Below are 22,549 nucleotides of genomic sequence, written 5' to 3' on the forward strand. Positions count from 1 at the left end.
CCCAAGCCAGGAGCGACTTCTGAGCACATACCCAGGAGTAACCCATGAGCATCAAACAGGTGTGGCCCAAAAACCAAAAAAAAAAAGCTAGTTTGGCATTCCCCTATTACAAGGTAACTTTTTATGATTCTCTTTAATTAGCTAAGGAGAATAAGCAGAGACTTATTCTGAAGTTAAAGAATTTTTTCAAAAAATCCCAAAAGGAGCCCCTGACCGAGAGATAGCATGGAGGTAAGGCTTTCATGCAGAAGGTCATCGGTTCGAATCCCGGCATCCCATATGGTCGTCCCCCCCCCCCAGCCTGCCAGGAGCGATTTCTGAGCATAAAGCCAGGAGTAACCCCTGAGCACTGCCGGGTGTGACCCAAAAACAAAAAACAAAAACAAAAACAAAATCCCAAAAGACTTCCAAGCCCTCCTGATTAATCACTGGCCAAGATATTTAAAAAAGATGTTGCCCCATTCCAGGATGTATGATCTATTCTCCAAGAGACCATCACTCTTGAATCTTCTGGTACATAGAATCTTTTCTACCTCTTAGCACTTCCTGGAAACTCTTGTGTCACCCCTTCTGATGTTCAACTGATTTTTCAGCAGTTTAATTTTAAAGTATATAATTTACCCATGAAAAGTCAGTATCTTTAAAAACAGGAAAGGGGCTGGAGAGATAGCATGGAGGTAAGGCATTTGACTTTCATGCAGAAGGTAAGTGGTTCGAATCTCGGCATCCCATATGGTCCCCTGAGCCTGCCAGGTGTAACCCCTGAGCGCTGCCGGTTGTGACCCAAAAAAATCAAAAAAAAATAAAATTAAAAAAAAAAAAAAAAAAGAGGAAACAGGAAACAAAGGTAGACAACAGAAAATTTTCATTTTGCAGAGTTCCAAAAAGATTAAACTATAACATTTTACTAACAAATGTTAATATAAATGATAGGAATCTTTATACTTACCGTTGGTACATACTCAGATGGAAATTTGTTTGTTGTGTAGGAGATCAGGAGACATGTTTTACCAACAGCACCATCGCCCACAACAACACACTTAATTGTCTGCATTGCTGAAACAGTTTTATATCCACTGCTTTATTTTCAATGATGACCTGTAAAAGGAAGTTAAAGATATTTGTTTGTCCACCAGAGATAATACAAGTACTATCAATCTATGGTGCCCTGAGCCTGACTACATGTGGCCTGCAAAACAAAAACAAAAACAGATGTTCTTAGCACTTGCTTTTTTTTTTTCTTCAAGTAACAACAGTTTCACTCATTTTATTCAGGTGAGTAATAGAACTAGCACCCAAATATTACGGTTAAAAGAACTCATAATAAAAATAAATAAATTTTAAAAAATAATAAAAGAACCCATAAAGGGCCAGAGATAGTAGAGAGGTTAACATAAAGTTCTTGCTTTCAGTGTAGGCAACCCCCACAGCACTATGTGCTGCCAGGAATGACTCTAAACAGAATCAAGAGTATTAGTCCCAGAACAGTGCCAAGTGTAGCCCAAAAATAAAATAACCGATAGAAAGCCTTAAAAAAAAAAACCGTAACTCACCCAATATGTAATAAGTCAATTTTTTAAATTTCTGATCACTGGTCAAAATTTTTGACTTCTAAAGTGTCTTTGAGGGACCAGCAAGATAGCACAGGGGCAGGGTGTTTGCCTTGCAGGCAGCAGACCCGGGCTGGACCCAAGTTTGATTCCAGGGATCCCATATGGTCCCGAACCTGCCAGGAGTGATTTCTGAGAGCAGAGTCAAAAGTAACCCCTAAGCACCTCTGGGTGTGACCTAACAACCAAAAACAAAAGTGTCATTGAAAAATCCCAAGTAGGAACTAGGCTAATGTACTAGGACCAATCCCCAGAACAGGATCTCCCAAGCATCTCCAGAATTGGACACCTCTCCCAACTCCCAGCCAGCAATCCCCACAAAAGCATAAGTAGATAAAGCAGTTAGGTAAGGTTAAAAAAAAAAACAAAACATGCTAAATAATGTAATGTGGGGTCCTTAGAGATAGATAGTAATGCAGGTAAGGCACTTGCCTTGCATGTACCAAACAGGTGTTTGATCCCTAGTACTACATATGATCCCCAGAGGTTACCAAAAGCAATCTCAGCTCAGAGCCAAGATTAAAGCTTGGGCACAACCAGATGTAGCCTTAAAACAAAAAGTAATACAAGATGCAGTATATATATTTGTATAATAAAACTAAGAACTTATTTAAGAATAAATCATGGGGCCAGAGTGATAGCACAGCGGTAAGGCATTTGACTTGCACGAAGACGACCTGGGACAGGTCCAGGTTCGATCCCCGACATCCCATTATGATCCCTGAGCCTGCCAGGAGCGATTTCTCAGCACACAGCCAGGAGTAACCCCTGAAAACCAAAAGTGAATCCTATGAGGCATGGAACACTCATTTCAGTTATAGATACACAAGTGTGTATGTACAAGCAGCAGGATACCACCAGTATGTCTCTATCCTGAAGAATAACAAAGATCGGGGAGGTTATGATTATCAGTGGCTGTTTTAAATCTGAGTAGACTAAGTTACTAAATCAAATGCATAACATGGAGCTGGAGCTGTGGCACAGCAGTAGGGTGTTTGCCTTGCACGAGGCTGACCTAGTATGGACCACAGTTTGATCCCCCCAGCATCTCATGGTCCCCCAAACCAGGAGCTATTTCTGAACGCATAGCCAGGAATAACCCCTGAGAATCACAGGTGTGGCCAAAAAAAAAAAAAAAAAAAGGAAAAAAAGGCATAACATGACAGGTCAAGACTTATCATTTTATACTGAAATTTTTGTGCATGTACACAAGACAATTTATCAGTTGGGGGCCATAAAATCTCCTGGATATTCCAAGAGGGCCACAGATAAAAAGCATGTAAGTGGGAAGTAAGCCACAACAAAACTAGAACAACAAGGTAGGACAGAAAGGAAACGAGGTCAGAAGTGAGCCACAGTCTTCCACAGTCTTAAAGGACTGAGAAACAGTGTACTATATATACTGCCTTTTTTTTTTTTTTTTTTTTTTTTATGGTCCTGGGGCCAGAGCAATAGTATAGAAGGCAGGGCATTTGCTAAACCGGTTTCAATCCCCAGCTTCCCAGACTTGGTCTTCCAAGACCACCAGGAGTAATTCCTGAGCACAGAGCCATGAGTAACCACTGCACACAACCAGGTGTGGTACAAAAACTAGTAATAATTAGTTAATGGCCAAAGAGATTGTACAGGGGTTAAGGAGCCTGCCTTGGGGGTAGGGGAGAAAAAAAGATGCAGTACATATTTTGCCTTGCATTTAGCTGCCCTAGTCCTATCCCCAACACTGCCTAAGGGTTCCCAAACATTGCTGGAGGTCATCCTGAGCATAGAACCTGAAACAGACCATGTGTGTTCACTGGGTATAACCCAAAAAAACAAACATTTCACAATCTCAGAGCTGCAAACAAACTATAACAAACAAACAGCAGGATACCACCAATACGTCTCCACCTTGAAGATCTAAATAAAGGTCAGGGAAGCTACAGTTTTCAGCAGCTTAGAGTAGACTAAGTTAGTAATTCAAATGCACAGCATAACAAGTCAAACATTTTATACTGAAAAAAATTGATGACTTGAAGCACACAAACTTAAATAGATATAACTGATTTAGCTTCCCATACTCTACTTATCCTCCATTTTAAGAAAACATCAATCACAATGCAATGAAAATTTTCATTTCATTAATCCTAATATTCTTGGTTTCACATTTAAACATAAATAAAATCAGAATGTGCAATGGAAATGTGGCTCTGGTGAAGCATAAGTCTTGCATAAATGAGACCCAGGCTTGATCCAGACAGGCGTTACAAAAATTTTTTTAAATCAGAATAAAGCCAGGAGATTGTACAGCAGTTAGGAAGCATGTCTGATATACACCTAACCCATATCCCAGTCCCAACACAATAGAATCTCCTGAGCACTTTCCAGATGATCAAGATAACCTCCAACATTACAAGATCTGGGTAGCACTAAATCCTCAGGTCCTTGTATTCAACCACCAGCTCAACTGATCAAGAACCACAGGAGGAGTCCCTGGCCTCATGAGGACCATTTGAGAGTCCCCAAAATATATACTGCAAAATTAAATCAAAACATCTTTACTAAAGGTGTAAGGCAATCATTACCAGACATTTTTCCTTTAGTTTTATATCTACAAAATTGGGACAAATGATATCTCAGAGCAAATAAAATATTTTAATTTTTCTAGGAGAAAAGACACTACCCTCTATATTACCACTTAAGATAAAATTCTTGGGGTCAGAGTGATGGTACAGTGGAGTCAACCCGGGTTTCAATCCCCAGCATCCCATATGTAACCCCCCCCCAATCCTGCCCAGCCTGCCAGGAATGTAACCCTTGAGCGGTGTTAGGTGCAGTCCAAAAACAAACAAAAAAACATAAAATTCTTTTCTTTTTATAATCCTAAGGGATGATAATTTCTTGGTGGCTACAGGTAACACCTTATTAAATGTTAAATATGCAATGGAAGGGCTGTCCTGGGACAGATCCGGGTTCAATCCCTAGCACCCCATATGGTTCCCTAAGCCTGCCACCAGTGATTTCTGAACGCAGAGTAAGGAGTAACCTGAGTGCTTCGGGTGTGGCCCAAAAACAAAAACAAAAGAAACAAAGCAATGGAATCAGGCAGAGACAGTACAGCGGATAGAGCACTTATACACAAATTCTTCACAACACAATTCCAAATTTTCTGAAAGTTATTTCATCTTTTTTCTGGAAAAATAAATACAAAGTATTTCCAGTAGTATGATTGCTAGATAGATTTCACGTAAGAGAAATGTACTAGGGGCCGGAGGAATAGCATGGAGGTAGGGCGTTTGCCTTGCATGCAGAAGGACGTTGGTTCGAATCCCGGCATCCCATATGGCCCCCAGAGCCTGCCAGGAGCGATTTCTGAGCATAGAGCCAGGAGTGACTCCTGAGCGTAGCCGGGTATGACCCCCCCCCAAAAAAAAAACAAAGAAACAAAAAACAAAAACAAAAAAAAGAAATGTACTAGGCACACTATCTTTTTTTTTTTGGTTTTTGGGCCACACTCGGCGGAGCTCAGGGGTTACTCCTGGCTATCTGCTCAGAAATAGCTCCTGGCAGGCACGGAGGACCATATGGGACACCGGGATTCAAACCAACCACCTTAGGTCCTGGATCGGCTGCTTGCAAGGCAAACACCGCTGTGCTATCTCTCCGGGCCCTAGGCACACTAACTTATCATTAAACATTACTTTGAGGGGCCGGTGAGGTGGCGCTATAGGTAAGGTGTCTGCCATACAAGTGCTAGCCAAGGAAGGACCATGGTTCAATCCCCCATATGGTCGCCCCAAGCCAGGGGCAATTTCTGAGCACTTAGTCAGGAGCATCAAACAGGTGTGGGCCCCCCCCCCAAAAAAAAAAAAACCTTATTTTGAGAACTTTCAGAAAGTTGTTTCAGGGCCAGAGAAATAGAACAGCGGTAGTTTTTGCCTTGCATGCAGCCAATCCAGGACAGAAAGTTGTTTCATTAAAAGAAATAACAGTCCCCCAACCAATAAGGACTTTCTGTTTGCCCTCCTTGATAAGAAGAATATCCAAAATATCTAAGTTTAGGACATGAAATAACTCCCCTAACATAGAAGACAAGACAGCTGAATTTTAATCTTTGTTCAAAGCTTACAATCACCCTGACACTTTTTTCTTATTTGGTTTTTGGACCACACTGGAGGAGCTCAGGGTTACTCCTGGCTCTGCACTCAGAAATTACTCCTGAAGGTGTTTGGGGGACTATATGGGATGCCAAGAATCAAAACTGGGTTGGCCATGTGCAAAGCAAATGCCTTTTGCTATTGCTATTGCCCCAAATTTCTTAGTCTTGTTCTGCTTAAGTTTTCTTTTCTTTTTTTTTCTTTTTTTTTTTTTTGTTTTAGGGCCACACCCGGCGGTGCTCAGGGGTTACTCCTGGCTGTCTGCTCAGAAATAGCTCCTGGCAGGCATGGGGGACCATATGGGACACCGGGATTCGAACCAACCACCTTTGGTACTGGATCGGCTGCTTGCAAGGCAAACGCCACTGTGCTATCTCTCCGGGCCCCTGAGTTTTCTTGTTTATAAAGCAGAAGTATATCAAAGAGTCTATAGTTGTTATGAAAATTAAATAATAGGGCCCAGAGAGATAGCACAGCGGGGAGATGCTGCGTTTGCCTTGCAAGCAGCCGATCCAGGACCAAAGGTGGTTGGTTCGAATCCCGGTGTCCCATATGGTCCCCTGTGCCTGCCAGGAGCTATTTCTGAGCAGACAGCCAGGAGTAACCCTGAGCACCGCCAGGTGTGACCCAAAAACCAAAAAAAAAAAAAAAAAAAAGAAAAAGAAAAAAAAAAGAAAATTAAATAATAAGCTCAATCTTGGAGTCACTCATATCCTTCTACTCTGGCTAAGCAACTTTTTCCCTTTATTTTAATGCATAGACTTCACTCTGGAGTTGCCAACTTTTAGGATGTAGCTCCTTTCTTTTACTTCACTCTTTTTTTCCACCTTAACTCACCTCTGTTTCTCTATTTTCAAAGTATTTTACTTCACGAACATAGCCAGAGAAATAGTACAGCAGGTTGGGTGCTTGCCTTGCATACAGCCATTCCAGATTCAATTCCTGGAATTCCATGTTGTCTCCAAGCCCATCAGGAGTAATTCCTGAGGGCAGAGCAAGCAGCAGCCTGAATATGACCAGGTATGGCTCCAAAATAAAGTAAAACCAAAAAAAAAAGAAAGAAAGAAGTGTACACACACACACACACACACACACACAAACATACACACAATCTAGTTAAAAAGAACAAACTCAATATACATGAATTCTTCTAACCCAGTGTATCAATAATAACCAACTATTTTCATCCAGTGTGAAAAACTTGCACAAGACTTAAAAAGTTTCTTGCTTGTTTTGTTTTTGTGTTTTGAGGCCACACCTGTGGTGTTCAGGATTTATTCCTAGTTCTGGGAGAAAGAAGGGGAAAGAGGGAGAGAGAGGGGAAGGGAGAGGGAGAGAGAGAACACCAGGGATTGACCCCAGGGTCAAAACTTTTGCAAAATACAAAGAAAGCATAACAAAGACCCTCTTCCTTTCCCTACCTTCCAACACACTCAGAGTTCAACAGCCTGCCATATGCATTTTTTGTTTTGGAGCCAAACTGATGGTGTTTAGTGATTCCTCCTGTCTCGGTACTCAGGAATCACGACTCCTGGTAGGTCATATGCAGTGCCAGGAATCTAACCAGGGACTACTACCACGTGTAAGAAGACAAGAGCCCATACCCACTACACAATTTCTCCAGCTCCCAAATATTTCTTCATTGCCTCAAGAGTTCTGTATTATTCCTTTCATTACCTACACCATAGTCTCTAAAACAAGTTATTTAACTGGTGTTAACAAAATGCAAAAAGATCCTATAATATTAGCTTTAAGCCTCAAATTAAAAGTTTTTTCTAGTTTTGAATTATCACTAAGTGGCAAACTTCTGACAGTTGTTACAATCTAATCTTTTTTCTTCTTGAAATACAACCTCTAAATTAGCCATTCCAAAATTATCATCTCAGACTACCATTACTACAATTACCTAAAATGGGGTTGTTACAAACTCAGATCCCAGGACAGGGGCTGAGTCTGCCTTGTAAGCAGCCATTCAATCCTGGGAACTCATATAATCTCTGAGTTCTGCTAGGAGGACCCCTGATTTCAGGGGCAGAAGTTCTGAAGAGTGTGATCCAAAGTTTGAAAACAAAAAAACACCAGATCCACAGATCTTTATCCAAAATCTATTAAAACTGAACTCCTTGGAGCTAGAGTAATAATACAATAATAGGTAGGTCAATTGCCTTGCACACAGTTGACCAGGTTCAATTCTTGGGACCCCATATGATGGTCCCCTCAAGCACTCCAAGAAAGACCCCTGAGTGCACCACCAGGTGTGGCTCAAAAACCGGGTATGGAGGACAGAATCTGAACTCTCAATAAAACACAAAGGAGGGGCCGAAGAGATAGCATAGAGGCTATTCAGAAATACTTTACACCACCACCTCCACCCCACCACCACACCACCACCACCACCACCACCACCACCACCACCACCAAAAAGAAAAAAAGAAAGAAATACTTTAATTACTAGATACATCAAAAAGTGTTCCTTACTAATAATAGTAAACAAAAAATATAACAGTGTTAGCAGCAAACACTATACTCCTGACTATGTGATCAGAAATCGCTCCTGGCTTGGGGAACCATATGGGATGCCAGGGGATCAAACTGCACTCCGACCTAGGTTAGCGTGTGCAAGGCAGACTCCTTACTGCTTGCGCCACTGCTCCAGCTAGCCATGACTTTTCTAAATATATTACACATACTTCATACATTTCTCACTCCCACCTTACAAATAAGTGAAGCTCCCTAGTCTAAGATTAGTCAGTAATTAAATGTAAACAAAAGCAGTCTCTCAAATTACTGCTCTAAAATACTAACACTACTTTCTCTCCCCTAAAAAGTGAATAATAAAATAACAAGTATGATTACTGCAAGTAGGTAGATAAGAATATCCTGACAACTGCTGGCATTTAAAAAAAGAGGAAGTGGGCCTAGAGAGATAGCACAGCGGTGTTTGCCTTGCAAGCAGCCCATCCAGGACCTAAGATGGTTGGTTCGAATCCCGGTGTCCCATATGGTCCCCCGTGCCTGCCAGGAGCTATTTCTGAGCAGACAGCCAGGAGTAATCCCTGAGCACCACCGGGTGTGGCCCAAAAAAAAAAAAAAAAAAAAAAAAGAGGAAGCAAGAAGCATGAGCTAAATTCATTTCCTGTTTCTTCACAATGCAGAAGACTACAAAATTTTACTGGTAGAAAAGAAGCAAGAAGTGAAAATTAATAATATTAGTAAGAGTTCTCTTCCTTTTCTTTATACTGAGAAACCTTGCATTTCTTAGACTTCTGACCTAACAGCTCAGCAATCCATCAGGAAACTGAGGTTTCACTAAGAATAAATTTAGTAAGACTGTCTCTACCAGTCTGGCTAGGAGACATTAGGCAAGTTACTCTATGGTTCAGTATTCCCTTTGCTAAAAATGAAGTTAATACCTTCCTCGTAAGGTAAAATGTATAAAATTTAAAGAAGGTTTTATTCCGGGCCCAGAGAGATAGCACAGCGGTGTTTGCCTTGCAAGCAGCCGATCCAGTACCAAAGGTAGTTGGTTCGAATCCCGGTGTCCCATATGGTCCCCCGTGCCTGCCAGGAGCTATTTCTGAGCAGACAGCCAGGAGTAGCCCCTGAGCACTGCCGGGTGTAAACCAAAAAAAAAAAAGGTTTTATTCCAAGTCCATATTCTCTTTAACACATATTCTTCTCTTTCTCTCTCCATCTAAGTAAATTTCTTTCAATGGAAACTTTTGATGGGGGGCCAGAGCAATAGCACAGTGGATAGAATATGCCTTGCACACGGCTAACCTAGGTGCTATCCCCAGCATTCCATATGGTCCTCCAAGCCTCCCAGTAGTTTGATTTTTTTTTAGTTTGGTTTTGGGGCCATACCAGACAGCACTCAGGGGTTACTCCTAGCTCTGCACTCAGAAATCGTTCCTGACAGGCGTGGGGACCATATGGGATGCCAGGGATTGAACCCAGAACCGTCCCAGGTTGGCCATGTGCAAGGCAAATGCCCTACCACTGTGCTTTTACTCCGCCCCCCCCACCAGAGTAATTTCTAAGTGCACAGCCAGGCGCGTTGCCAGGTATGGCACAAACAAACGAAAACCACCTTTTGCTGGAGTTGCAGAAATGATACAGTGAGAAGGGTGTTTGACTTGCGTTTGACTTGCACACAACTGTCCCAGGATCAATCCCCAACATTCCATACAGTCCCCTAAGTATCACCAAGAATAATCTGAGGACCATCAGATATGGCCAAAAAAATTAAAGTTAATTAATAATTAAAATTATTTTGCAGGGGTAGAGTGATAGCACAGTAGTGGGGCATTTGACTTGCATGCAACCAATCCCCAGACAGACCCAGGTTCGATTTCCAGCATTCCAAATGGCCCCCCAAGCCTGCCAGGCGCAATTTCTGAGCACAGTGCCAGGAGTAACCCCTGAGCGCCAAAGGGGATGACCCCAGCCCAAAAATATTTTGCTTTACTTAAAAAAAAGCCTTGTGGAGGCCGGAGCAATAGCAGAGTGGTAGGGCATTTGATTTCCACACGGCCAACCCAGGACAGACCCTGTTTGAATCCTGGTTTCTCATATGGTCCCCGCTGCCAGAAGGACTTCTGAGCGCAGAGCCAGGAGTAACCCCTGAGCTATGCAGGGTGTGACTCAAAAACAAAATTAAAAAAAAAAACCACTGTGGCTACAAATGTAGCCAGAGAAATAGTACAATGGGAAGGCATTTGCCTTGCAGGTGGCTGACATGGTTTGATCCCTGGCAACACATCTGTCCTGAGCCTCACCAGGTGTAGTCCCACCAGAGTCAAGTCCCCAAGCCCCAAAATAAAGGAGGGGACACATAAAGAATTTACAGACTGGGGTTATAAATGTACAATTGGTAGGGCATGTGCATTCTTGTGACCAAAACAAGTTTGATCCCAGGCATCCCATTTGGTCCCTTGTGAATTGCCAGCCTGAGCACTGGGTGTGGTGAATCCCCTCCCCACAAAAAAAGAACTTTATAAAACAGTGCTTACCATACAGTAATGAATTGTTACTTTTGAATGATAAGAGACCTTTAAGTCAATAAGTTGTATTGTCTTTTTATTATGGGCCACACATGACAGATATTCATGAGTTGCTCAAAGTTTAGTGTTACTCAGGAGTCATTCCTGATGGTACTATGCAGCACTGTGATATATCCTAGACCTTTAGATGCAATGCCTGCACTCCAACCTTGTAAAATCTGGAACTAAGTCAATAAATTTTGAGGGGCTTTTTTATTCCCAGAGGAGGGGAATTGGGACCACACTTAGCAGTGCTCAAGGGCTCAGAATTCTGTACTCAAGACTGTATGGTGCCAATCATCAAACTGGGGGGGTCAGTCACCGGTATAACAAGCATCTTTGTACTCTCCACCAATCCCAGTCAATGTTAAGACTTTTGAGTTAGAAGAAGAAAAAAAAACCTTGGGGGGCGGAGTGATGATAGAGCAGCAGTATGGCATTTGCCTTGCACATGGCTGATCCAAGACAGACCTCAGTTCGATCCCCAGCATCCCATTTGGTCCCCCCCAAGCCAGGAGCAATTTCTGAGGGCATAGACAGGAGTAACCCCCTGAGTATCACCGGGTGTGGCCCAAAAACCAAAAAAGGAAAAAAACATATACTTAGTTTTTTTTTGGCTTGTTTTTTTCAGTTAGATCTGGTGGTGCTCAGGGCTTACCTTACACCTAGCTCCACACAAAGGGATCATTCCTGGTAGTGCTTACAAGGTCATATAGGGTGCTGATAACCAAATCCAGATCAGCCACTTATAAGAAAAGAACCCTGCTTGCTGTATTCTCCAGCCTATCAATTAAAAAAAAAAAAAAGACAAAAGAAAAAACAGCAACAATTCCAACTTCCTTAAAAAGTAGCACATAATTTTTCTTCATTTCAACAATGCTTACAGTACTCTTTATTATTACCACAAATGTCAATTTTAGCTCTCAGTATACAGGTGGTCATTTCAAAGTCAAGTTCTAATTTGATTAATTCTAGCCTTCAAGGAAGTTGCCAAATATTATTAATAATGCTATGTATTAGTATGTCCCAATGACCCAGATGAGAAAGAACAGATTAACTAGAGATTTTGATTTTGCTGTATAGTACCAGTTTCAACAATATGAAGGAAAGTAGGTCAAATATGATTATGTAACCTTTTTGTTAACTTCTGTTTAAAACATAACAAATTCTGGAGCTGGAGCAATAAGGCAAATGGGGCACTTGCCTTCCACACAACCAACCAGGGTTTGATCCTCAGAATCCAATAAAGTCCCCTTGCACTGCCAGGAGTAATTCTTAATGCAGTCAGGAGTAATTTCTGATCATTGCTGGGTATAGTGCCCCCACCCCATCCCTAAATAAAAACATCAAATATTCTGAGTCAGTCTGCTACAGAACTGAGTTTGCGAAGTCAATAAGAACCTAGAGGACCTAAATAAATGCTGCTGATCCCCAAGGTGACAGGTATAGCAATACTGTATTCCTAAAACAATAACAGTACTGGTGTGTACATAAAAAATTACATAAAGAATTAAAATTAATAAAAGACTAGTTAAAAATGGTGGGGAGATGATGTTAGAGTTAAGCACATGCTTTGCATTTGGGAGCGTGGGATTTGAGCCACTGCGGAAGGAGAGAGAACATGGAGGTAGGGTGTTTTGCCTTGCATGCAGAAGGACTGTAGTTCGAATCCCAGCATCCTATATGGTCCCCCAAGCCTGCCGGGAGCGATTCCTAAGCATAGAGCCAGGAGTAACCCCTGAGTGCTGCTAGGTGTGTGTGGGGGTTGGGAGAAGAGGGAGGGAGAGAGAGAGAGAGAGAGAGAGAGAGAGAGAGAGAGAGAGAGAGAGAGAGAGAGAGAGAGAGAGAGAGAGGGAAGGAGGGAGGGAAGGAGGGAGGGAGAGAGGGAGGGGGAGAGGGAGAGAAAGAGAGAGGGAAGGGGAGAGAGAGAAAGAGAGAGGGAAGGGGAGAGAGAGAAAGAGAGAGAGGGAGGGGGAGAGAAAGTGAGAGAGAGGGAGGGGGAGAGAGAGAGAGAGAGAGAGAGAGAGAGAGAGAGAGAGAGAGAGAGAGAGAGAGATAGCCACTGCATAGCACTCGGTATGGTCTAAGGAACTAAAAAACTGAAGACATCAAAATATTATGGAAGCTACATAGTGACAACTGCTGATCTGCTAAGCAGAGTGGGTAAAAATATTATTCTGGAAAAATGTCTGAATGCTTTTTGTTTGTCCTGGGTCCAGGTCCACATCTGGCTGTGCTTAGGACATAGTCCTGGCTCTGCACACAGGGATCACTCCTGGCAGCTTGGGACCATTTGGGATGCCAGGGATCAAACCTGGGCCAGTCTCTTGCAAGGCAAGCATCCTACCCACTATATTATGTTGTTTAATAATAAAGTTCATTTGTATCAGAACTTAGAATTGGGAATGGGTAACAAACTATAAAACATGATTTGGGGCCCAGAGAGATAACACAGCGAGCGGCGTTTGCCTTGCAAGCAGCCGATCCAGGACAGTTGATTTGAATCCGGGTGTCCCATATGGTCCCCCATGCCTGCCAGGAGCTATTTCTGAGCAGACAGCCAGGAGTAACCCCTGAGCACTGCCGGGTGTGGCCCAAAACCCAAAAAAAAAAAAAAACATGATTTGTCTAAAACTGTCAGCTATGTCTGTGGGATCTGCACTAACTCTGAGAGTGTTAGAATTTTATTGGCAGAAGTGGTGTCACAAAAAAACCAATATTCACCTCAGCTTAAAATGTACTAATTCAGGGGCCGGCGAGGTGGCGCTAGAGGTAAGGTGTCTTCCTTGCAAGCGCTAGCCAAGGAAGTACCATGGTTGGATCCCCCAGCTTCCCATATGGTCCCCCCAAGCCAGGGGCAATTTCTGAGCGCTTAGCCAGGAGTAACCCCTGAGCATCAAACAGGTGTGGCCCGAAAAAAAAAAAAAATACTAATGCAGGGGCCAGAGAAAGTATAGCAGGTAGGGCACCTGCCTTATACATGGTGACCCAAGATTCAGTCCACATATGGTCCAAGGAATCCTGCTAGGAATAATCCCTGCGTGCAGAGTCAGGAGTAGGCCCTAAGCACCACTTGATATGTACTGCCTCTCCCCCAAAAAAACACTCATGTGATTTTCATTTGAAATTCCCTTCCTCTGAAGTAGCTCCTACAAATCAAGAGAACAAGACTGCATTTCACAAGTCTTCCTTCTCTACCCAACAGAAGAGTTGGTCTGGTTGCATGATTAGACAGAATCAGCATTAATTTTCTCTCCTATCAAATCCTGTCAATGTTAGAGAATGCAGTTTATATCTCCTTTTGCTGTTAAGTTACATATTTTAGGCAAGACCTACTACCAGGTCAACCAGCACATTTCTCTAGGTCAAGTTGATTGATTTAATTTATGTTCCATCTGCTAAATGTCTATTCCAATAGGAATAAATTACTGAGGACCAGGCTAGATCAAGAAAAGTGGTAAGCAAGGAGATTCCTCAGTTAAAATATGTTAGTAAGGTGAAAAAGTGTATTATTAAATTATCTGCTTTAAATTAGTAAGGCTAATAACATTATTTGATTGATGGTTGAGGATTTTAATTTTGGAGAGAGAGGACCTCCCTTACACGAACAATGTGTACACTCTATCACTTGAATCACATCCCTTGGTGAGCCCCCCCAAATAGTTTTTAATTCAATCAATAAACACCTAAATGTTTCCCAAAAAAGTGTTCAGAAATTAGGGAGTATGCAATGATGTGAAAGAACACTAATATTTTGTTGTGTCTGAGGGCAATACCTAACAGTGCTCAGGGTTATTCCTGGCTCTGTACTTGGGAATTACTCCAGGCAGTGCTTGGGGACCATATGGTGTACTAGAGTTTATAAAACCCAGGTCAGCCACATGCAAGCAAATGCTCAGCCTGCTATACTATAACTCCAGCCCCTAAAACTCTTTTTATTAAAAGACAATGAAAATTGGGGCCGGAGAGATAGCATGGAGGTAAGGCGTTTGCCTCTCATGCAAAAGGTCATCGGTTCGAATCCCGGCGTCCCATATGGTCCCCCGTGCTCGCCAGGAGCGACTTCTGAGCATGGAGCCAGGAGTAACTCCTGAGCACTGCCGGGTGAGACCCAAAAACCAAAAAAAAAAAAAAAAAAGATAATGAAAATTACAATAGGATTTTTTTTTTACAATAGGATTTTTGCTCAAAATATTAAAGATGATGTGTGGCCGGAGATAGTATGGAGGTAATGCATTTGCTTTGCATGCAGAAGGTTAGTGGCTCGAATCCCGACATTATTTCTGAGTGTAAAGCCGTGTGTGTGTGTGTGTGTGTGTCTGAGTGTAAAGCCGTATGTGTGTGTGTGTGTGTGTCTGAGTGTAAAGCCGTGTGTGTGTGTGTGTGTGTGTGTGTGTGTGTGTGTGTGTGTGTGTGTGTGTGTGTGTGTGTGTGTGGCCGGAGATAGTATGGAGGTAATGCATTTGCTTTGCATGCAGAAGGTTAGTGGCTCGAATCCCGACATCCTATATCCTGGCACCCGAGCCTGCCAGGAGCAATTTCTGAGCCTTCATTAAACATTTCATCACTGGGGCTGGAGTGGTGGTGCAAGGGCATTTGCCTTGCACGTGCTGACCTAGGACAGATCATGGTTTGACCCCCAGCATCACATATGGTCCCGCAAGCCAGAGGCGATTTCTGAGTGCATAACCAGGAGTAACCCCTGAGCATCACCAGGTGTGGCCCAAAAACAAAATCAAAAAAAAAGAAAAACAAAACTTCAACACTGTTATATCCTCCAACGTCCATAGCAAAATATACATCCTCTTCAAACAATAATGCAAGTCGGATATGCACACAACTCAGAGCTGATGTTCTTGATACAGCAGGTAGGGTGCTTGCTTTGAATCCATATTATCCCCAAGCCATCAGAATCCCAGAGCCATCAGGAATGATCCCTGAGAGTAGAACCAGCAATAAATCCTGAGCATTTTCAAGTACATCCCCCAAAACAAACTGTAACAACTAAGAAGCATCATTTAGACACACATTCTTCCCAACATTAGAATATGGCACTCGTATGCAATTTGCAACTCATATCTCCTACTTAAGAAAGAAAATAGGGGGACCAGGAGATGGCTCAAAGGATAAAGAAGCACCATAAAAGCATAATGACCAGAGTTTGATTCCTGGTGTCAACCTATACACTAAGCACTGCAATCAATTTCCAGCAGTGCCACAACCAGGTAAGACTTGTGAGCACTACAAGAGGATCTAAACCTTCAACAAACACCATGATGTGAGGGGTGGGTAGCTCAGTGGGTAGGGTGCTTGCGATCCCCAACATCCCATATGGTCGGTTCTGAGACTGCCAGGAGTGATTTCTGAGTGTAGAACCAGGAGAAACCCCTAAGCGGTGCCTGGTGTGGCCCAAAAAAAAAAAAAAAATGTGAGCACTGAAGCCAGGAATCAGACCCAGCAAGTACCACTTGTAAGCAACACACTTAGTTTGGTGTCCATATTTTTGTTGTGGTGTTCACCAGAGCAAACTTGCAACTAAAAAGAGTGTATGTAGACTTTGGTGAGCATCACAACTCAAAATTTGTTAACACTAAACCAAGAATGTGTAAGAACTCCTAATTATCACAACATCAGCAGAGATAAGAGAATTGGATTTGGCCATTTTTACTTAATTAAGTGCAAAGATCTTCTCAAGCTCATACCAAAAAGGAGGTGAAGCTGAAACAATAGTACTTGCCTTTCAGTCAGCCTGGGTTCAATGCATGGCAGCCCATATGGTACCCAGAGTACCACCAGGAGTGATCCCTGAGCACAGACCAGCAGTTAGCCCTGAAAATAGCCAGGTACTGGGGGGCGGGGGAGAACCAGAAAATATAGTAAATGCATAGAGCTCAAAGGGCTGGAGCATATGCTTTTTATATGAGAGCCCTGAGGGCTCAATAGCCTGCACTTCAGGGAGAGATCACAGAGGGTAGGGCCATTTGCTTTGCTGAGGCCAAGGTCAAAAAGGGTTCGATCCTTGGCATCCCATATGGTCTTCTAAGAACCACCAGGAATAATTCCTGAGTGCAGAGCCAGGAGTAACCCTGGCCAAAATAAAAGAACAAAGTCATTCACTTTATAGTCCCTATGTACTCTGAAGCACTGTATCTGAAGCTGTACCCAAGTATTGTCACATTCCCAACACCCAAAAAAACAGATAAATTTCACTTCATTTATCCCAAACCTCAAATATGAATTTACTATAGCTGTAGCAAATTCTAAATCTCCCCTTGTTTTAGGGAGGACGGAAATGAGGTGGACAGTAGGTAAGACAACAGTAGGAAAGCAAAGTAGCTAAGCACATGCCTCCCATGTGTAAGCCCTGGGTTAGGTCCACACCAAAAAAAGTAAACAAGCTGGGTTAAACTGAGGAATAAAGTTCTCAACCAATCATAATCTATCCATCAAATCAGATGTCAGCTGCCAAATTCAACTTAAATTATATAATACAGTGTGGTGCTGATTTCAAAGTCTGTGCCTTTTAATTCATATAGTTATCTCCCTGAACCTTGGATATCCATAACCCTTTAATTCATCATATTTGTCTAACTTACAAAAAAAAAATTCCTAATTACTGCAGTTATCAATGTAATGGTACCTACCTTTAAGCCTTGGAATGTACCTTTTGTTTTGGCTTGTTTCATTGTTTTTTATTTCTGGGTTACACCTGGCAGTGCTCAGGACTCAACTTCTTTTTTTTTTTTTTTTTCCAGATTTTTTTCACCCAGCGGTGCTCAGGGGTTACTCCTGGCTGTCTGCTCAGAAATAGCTCCTGGCAGGCTCGGGGACCATATGGGACACCGGGATTCGAACCAACCACCTTTGGTCCTGGATCGGCTGCTTGCAAGGCAAACGCCGCTGTGCTATCTCTCCGGGCCCAGGACTCAACCTCTAGCTCTGAGCTCAGGATCACTTCTAGTGGACTCAGGGTGCTATATAAGGTGCTTGGAATCCAACCCTGGTTGGCCTCACACAGGCAAGAGCTGAGCCCTACCTGCTATGCTATCGCTCCAGTCCTCTTTATTCCCTCTTAAATCTGTTTTATACACCTCTTCATTTCATTCTCCATGCTGTCACTATACAACTCTCTATTTAACATAAAGGCAGCCAAGCATTGTCCTTCCTTCCAGTTCTTTTTATTTGCCAAGAGAGCTCTTACCCCTGCTTTTAGAAGTTCTGGCAGGTCAGGTTTGTGGTTCAGTAATAAAATGCATACCTTGCTCACAAGAGACCAGTTAATTTCCCAATACCAAGGGGAAAAATAAAGCTATGGCTTCTCATCTCCCAGATCTCTGCTCTAATACCTCAACTAAGCACACTATTCAATGAAATAAAACAGACCACTCCCTCCTATTACATTACCCTGTTTATTTTTGTTACAAGCAATAAGTCATAATAAGGAATCTCCATAAAGACAGGGTGAAACTTTCAATTATACATACTATTCTGGTTTTTTGGGTCATTGTTGGGAGGGAGAGGGGGCTTGCTCAGGAGATCGTGTGATACAGAGATCAAACTGCATCACAACATTTGAGTGACCCTACCCCCACCCCATCCTAAACATCCTTTTCTGTTTGGTGGTTCTGGGCCACACCTGGAGGTGCACAGGATTTACTCTGTCCAGGCTCTGCACTCAGAATCACTCTAGGCAGGGCTCAGGTGACTATATGGATTATAAGGGATAAAACCTCATAGGCCACATACAAGGCAAATGCCCTATCCATTTTACTATCACCCCAGGTCCCCAAACATATTTTTTTCTGGGATCACATCCTGCAATACTCAGGGGTAACATATGGATGACAGAAATCAAACCTAGTCTGCCAAAGTAAGTGCCTTACCCTCTGTACTATCTCTCCAGCTAAAAACTTGTATTTAACAGAGTTTACGCTTTCTGAAGAAAAATTTAAAAAAATCACGAAGCATATATTTCTTTAACTCCCTCCTAAGATAATGAGTATACCATATTTGCCAGCATGTAAGATGACTGGGCGTATAAGACGACCCCCTAAATTTTACAGTTAAAACATAGGTTTAGGCCTATATTCGCTGTATCAGACAGAAGTTCCTATGCTGCAACTGTATGTACCACAGTGAGCCAATCACAACAAGCAAAGGTTCAAAGGTTCTACTGTAATAGACTTCCTCTCTGACTCTGGCCAATCTGAGCAGGCTTTTGACAGTGTAGATTCGGGTCCAGAACACTGTCTAATTTGCATGCATAAAAAGCCTGCTTGGATTGGCTGAGTTAGAGAGACGGTCCTAGCAGCCTTGCAGTGATTGGTGCAGGATCGAGTTGGAAAATTCGTTTTGTGGCAATATTCAGACAATTTTCGTTTAGCGGCATATTGAAACATTTTTCGGAATATACTCGGCGTATAAGAGGACCCCTGATTTTTGGTTGACTTTTTTTTGTTTGTTTCAAAAGTCGTCTTATATGCCGGAAAATACGGTACATTAAAAACAATAATAAGGGGCCAGAGAGGTGGCCCTAGAGGTAAGGTGTCTGCCTTGCAAGCGCTAGCCAAGGAAGGATCGTGGTTTGATCCCCCAGCGTCCCATATGGTCCCCCAATCCAGGAGCGACTTCTGAGCGCTTAGCCAGGAGTAACCCCTGAGCATCAAACGAGTGTGGGCCCCCCCCCCAAAAAAAAACAATAATAAACTTTTCTGGGTCCGGAGAGATAGCATGGAGTTCAGGCATTTGCCTTTCATGCAGAAAGACGGTGGTTCGAATCCCGGCATCCCATATGGTCCCCTGTGCCTGCCAGGGGCGATTTCTGAGCACAGAGCCAGGAGTAACCTGAGTGCTGCCAGGTGTGACCCAAAAACCAAAAAAGAAGGGGTGGGGGGGGGGGGGAGAGATAGCATTGAGGTAGGTAGGGCCATTTGCCTTGCATGCAGAAGGACGGTCGTTCGAATCCCGGCATCCCATATGGTCCTCTGAGCCTGCCAGGAGCGATTTCTGAGCATAGAGCCAGGAGTAACCCCTGAGCATTTCCAGGTGTGACTCAAAAACAAAAACAAAAAAATTTTTATGGGCTGGAACGATAGCACAGTGGTAGGATGTCTGCCTTGCATGTGGCTGACAAAGGACAAACCTGTGGCCCAAAAACCAAATAAATAAATAAATAAATATAAAAAAATAAAAAGAATGAGGGGCCAGAGTGGTGGTGCAAGCAGTAGGGCCACCTGGTATGGTCCAAAAACAAACAAACAAAAGGAATAAACTTTTCTGTCATGTATTTTGTCTTTTGAGTCACACCCAGTGGCACTTAGGGGTTACTCCTGGCTCTGCACTCAGAAATTACTCCAGGCAGGCTCAAAGAACCACATGGAATGCCAGGAATCCTAGGTCCATCCTAGGTCGACTGTATGCAAGGCAAACGCCCTACCATTGTTATATTTCTCCAGCCCCTCTTTCAAGGCAAACACCCTACCTACTGCTGTTCTATCTCTCAGGCCCCTCTTTCATGTTTCCTCAGTCTAAGGCTCTCCCAACTAAGCTATTTCGGCCACTCTTTCATGTTTCTTAAAACCTCATTGACTAGGCTGGAGGAATAGTACAATGACCAAAATTAGTTCAATATCTGGCACCCTATATATGGTCCTGGCATTGCCAGAAGTGATCCTTGAACGTAGAGCCAGAAGTTTAGCCTGGAGCACCACTCATTGTGCCTTCCCCAGACCCCCACCAAAAAAAAAAAATTTATCTAAAGTATTATAAAAGCTTGGATTTTTATTTAACCTGTTACCCTCCTGCAGAGATCAAATCCAGGATCCTCACACATCAAGACAAAGTGGATTTTGCGCTACTGCTGAGCTAAATCTCAAACCCAAAAGAAAAAAAGGGGGGTTGTGATTTTGGGGACCATACCCAAGGGTGCTCATGGGGCTATTCCTGACTGTACTCAAGTGTTACTACTCCTGGTTGTACTTGAAAGATCGTATGTGATGCTGGAAATATAACCAAGGTTAAGGTTTGCCTTGCAAGTACCTTAACCCCAAAATTATCTCTCTAGTCATATTAGTTTTTAAAAAGTAAAATGGAAGGCCAAAAATAAAAAGATACAGAACATATCAGCCTCTGTATCTGAATTTTATTGTTTTGTTTTTGCAATGTCAGGGATCAAACCCAGAGCTGAGTGTTCAATATCAGTGTTTCTCAACCTTTTACCAATTGTGACAGACTTCTGACCTTTTTTCCTTCCCATGGCTACCATCTTACATGTTGTCCCCACTTCCACCACCACCCACATACACACAAAAAATCTCAGGCTATGCCCCCATAATGTTCTATAGCCTCCTTCAAATATTCTGGAGTCTCGTGAAAGGTGTAACTGTATGGGCACTACAGACAATGACCGGGATTGGACAAACTGGTTTGCCTGGAGCCTAGAAATGGTCTTCTGTCAGGAAACTTCAGGGGTAGGGTCTCCTTGTACTTAGGCCAAAGTTTTTCCTTTCCATGATCCCCATACTTTGGTGGGTCCATGCAAACGATAACTGCCACACTAACATTGTTTTTACAGTGCTCCTTTGACTCCAAACCTTAAAAAAAGTTGATGGTCACTATCACTAACAGGTATAAATAGCACAAACCTGAGAACAATCCATGTTAATTTATAAAATTGTGTCCTTGTGGTGTCTTATAAATAATGCACTGTATGCAGTACTGAGTAGTTGCTTCATGCTGATATATTTAATTTTGTGTGTATCCTGTAATTATGTCAATGTTTTCAGAGAACTTACTGTAAAGAACAAGATATACCTTTGATGTACTATACTAAGCATTGAATGTGTTTGAGTTTAGAAGGGTAATACTTCCTTATTAAAAAAAATAAAAATAAATAAATAAATATTCTGGAGTCTCAAAGTGGAGTCATAAAGCCCCAGCTGATAAATGCTGCTTTATATCCCAGCCCTTCTATATCTGAGACAAGGAATACATATATATTTACAGATGCAGAGGCCATCTAAAAGACAAAAGAAACCAAGGCAGTATGGAATAAGGCACTTTCATGTGGCAGACCCTGGCATTACATATGGTCCCTTGAGCACTGCCAGGAGTGACCCCTGGGCAAGAATCAGAAATAGACCCTGAGCACAGCCAAAGGAAGAAAGGCAATCAGAAGTAGGGCCAGAGAAATAGCTCAAAGAATTAGAGAATATGCTTTGCATGTATGTAAGAACCCTAAGTCCAAACCTCACTGCATGGTCCCCTGTAGGATCAACACCATGTCCCCACCTGCCCCACACAGTGTCCAGGCACCACGGATAAAGCTGTAATGGAAGGACCTAGGCTCAATGCTACATGACCCATCCTGAGCATCATCAGAAACAATACCTCTCCCACAGAACTGCTGCATGTGACCTCAACAACTATTAAAAACAGAGTCAGAGAGATAACTCCACAGGCTGGAAACACATACTTCGCACATAAAAGGCAGGAGTTGGATCCCTGACTCAGTGTAATATCCCAAGTACCAAGTCAAGTGGGTGGGCCTAAAACCAAAAATAAATCAATAAATTGGGGCTGAGAAACACATACAGTGGTTAGGGTGCATACCTAACATGTAGCCAAGCTGCATTAGATACCCAGCACGATATGGTTCCCCAATCATCAGAGGGCACAGCCCTGTAGGCCCCATAGTATTACCGTATGTATCCCTTAAGGTCCCCAGCATCACCAGAGAAGCCAGAGTATCCCCAGCACTTCAGGG

At 42.7% G+C, this 22,549-nt stretch overlaps 1 protein-coding gene across 2 annotated transcripts in view; it reads right to left on the reverse strand.

Moving 5' to 3' along the window:
- The window catches only part of CDC42 (cell division cycle 42), a 52,858-nt gene that overhangs the window by 21,377 nt on the left and 8,932 nt on the right, over positions 1-22,549 (reverse strand). For both annotated transcript variants that reach the window (XM_049775067.1, XM_049775066.1), the window contains exon 2: positions 950-1,098. In XM_049775067.1, coding sequence (XP_049631024.1) covers positions 950-1,054 — 105 coding nt within the window. In that variant the 5' untranslated portion in view covers positions 1,055-1,098. The remainder of the gene's footprint in view (positions 1-949; positions 1,099-22,549) is intronic.

Source organism: Suncus etruscus, chromosome 6, assembly GCF_024139225.1.
Source record: "Suncus etruscus isolate mSunEtr1 chromosome 6, mSunEtr1.pri.cur, whole genome shotgun sequence".
Lineage (NCBI taxonomy): Eukaryota > Metazoa > Chordata > Mammalia > Eulipotyphla > Soricidae > Suncus > Suncus etruscus.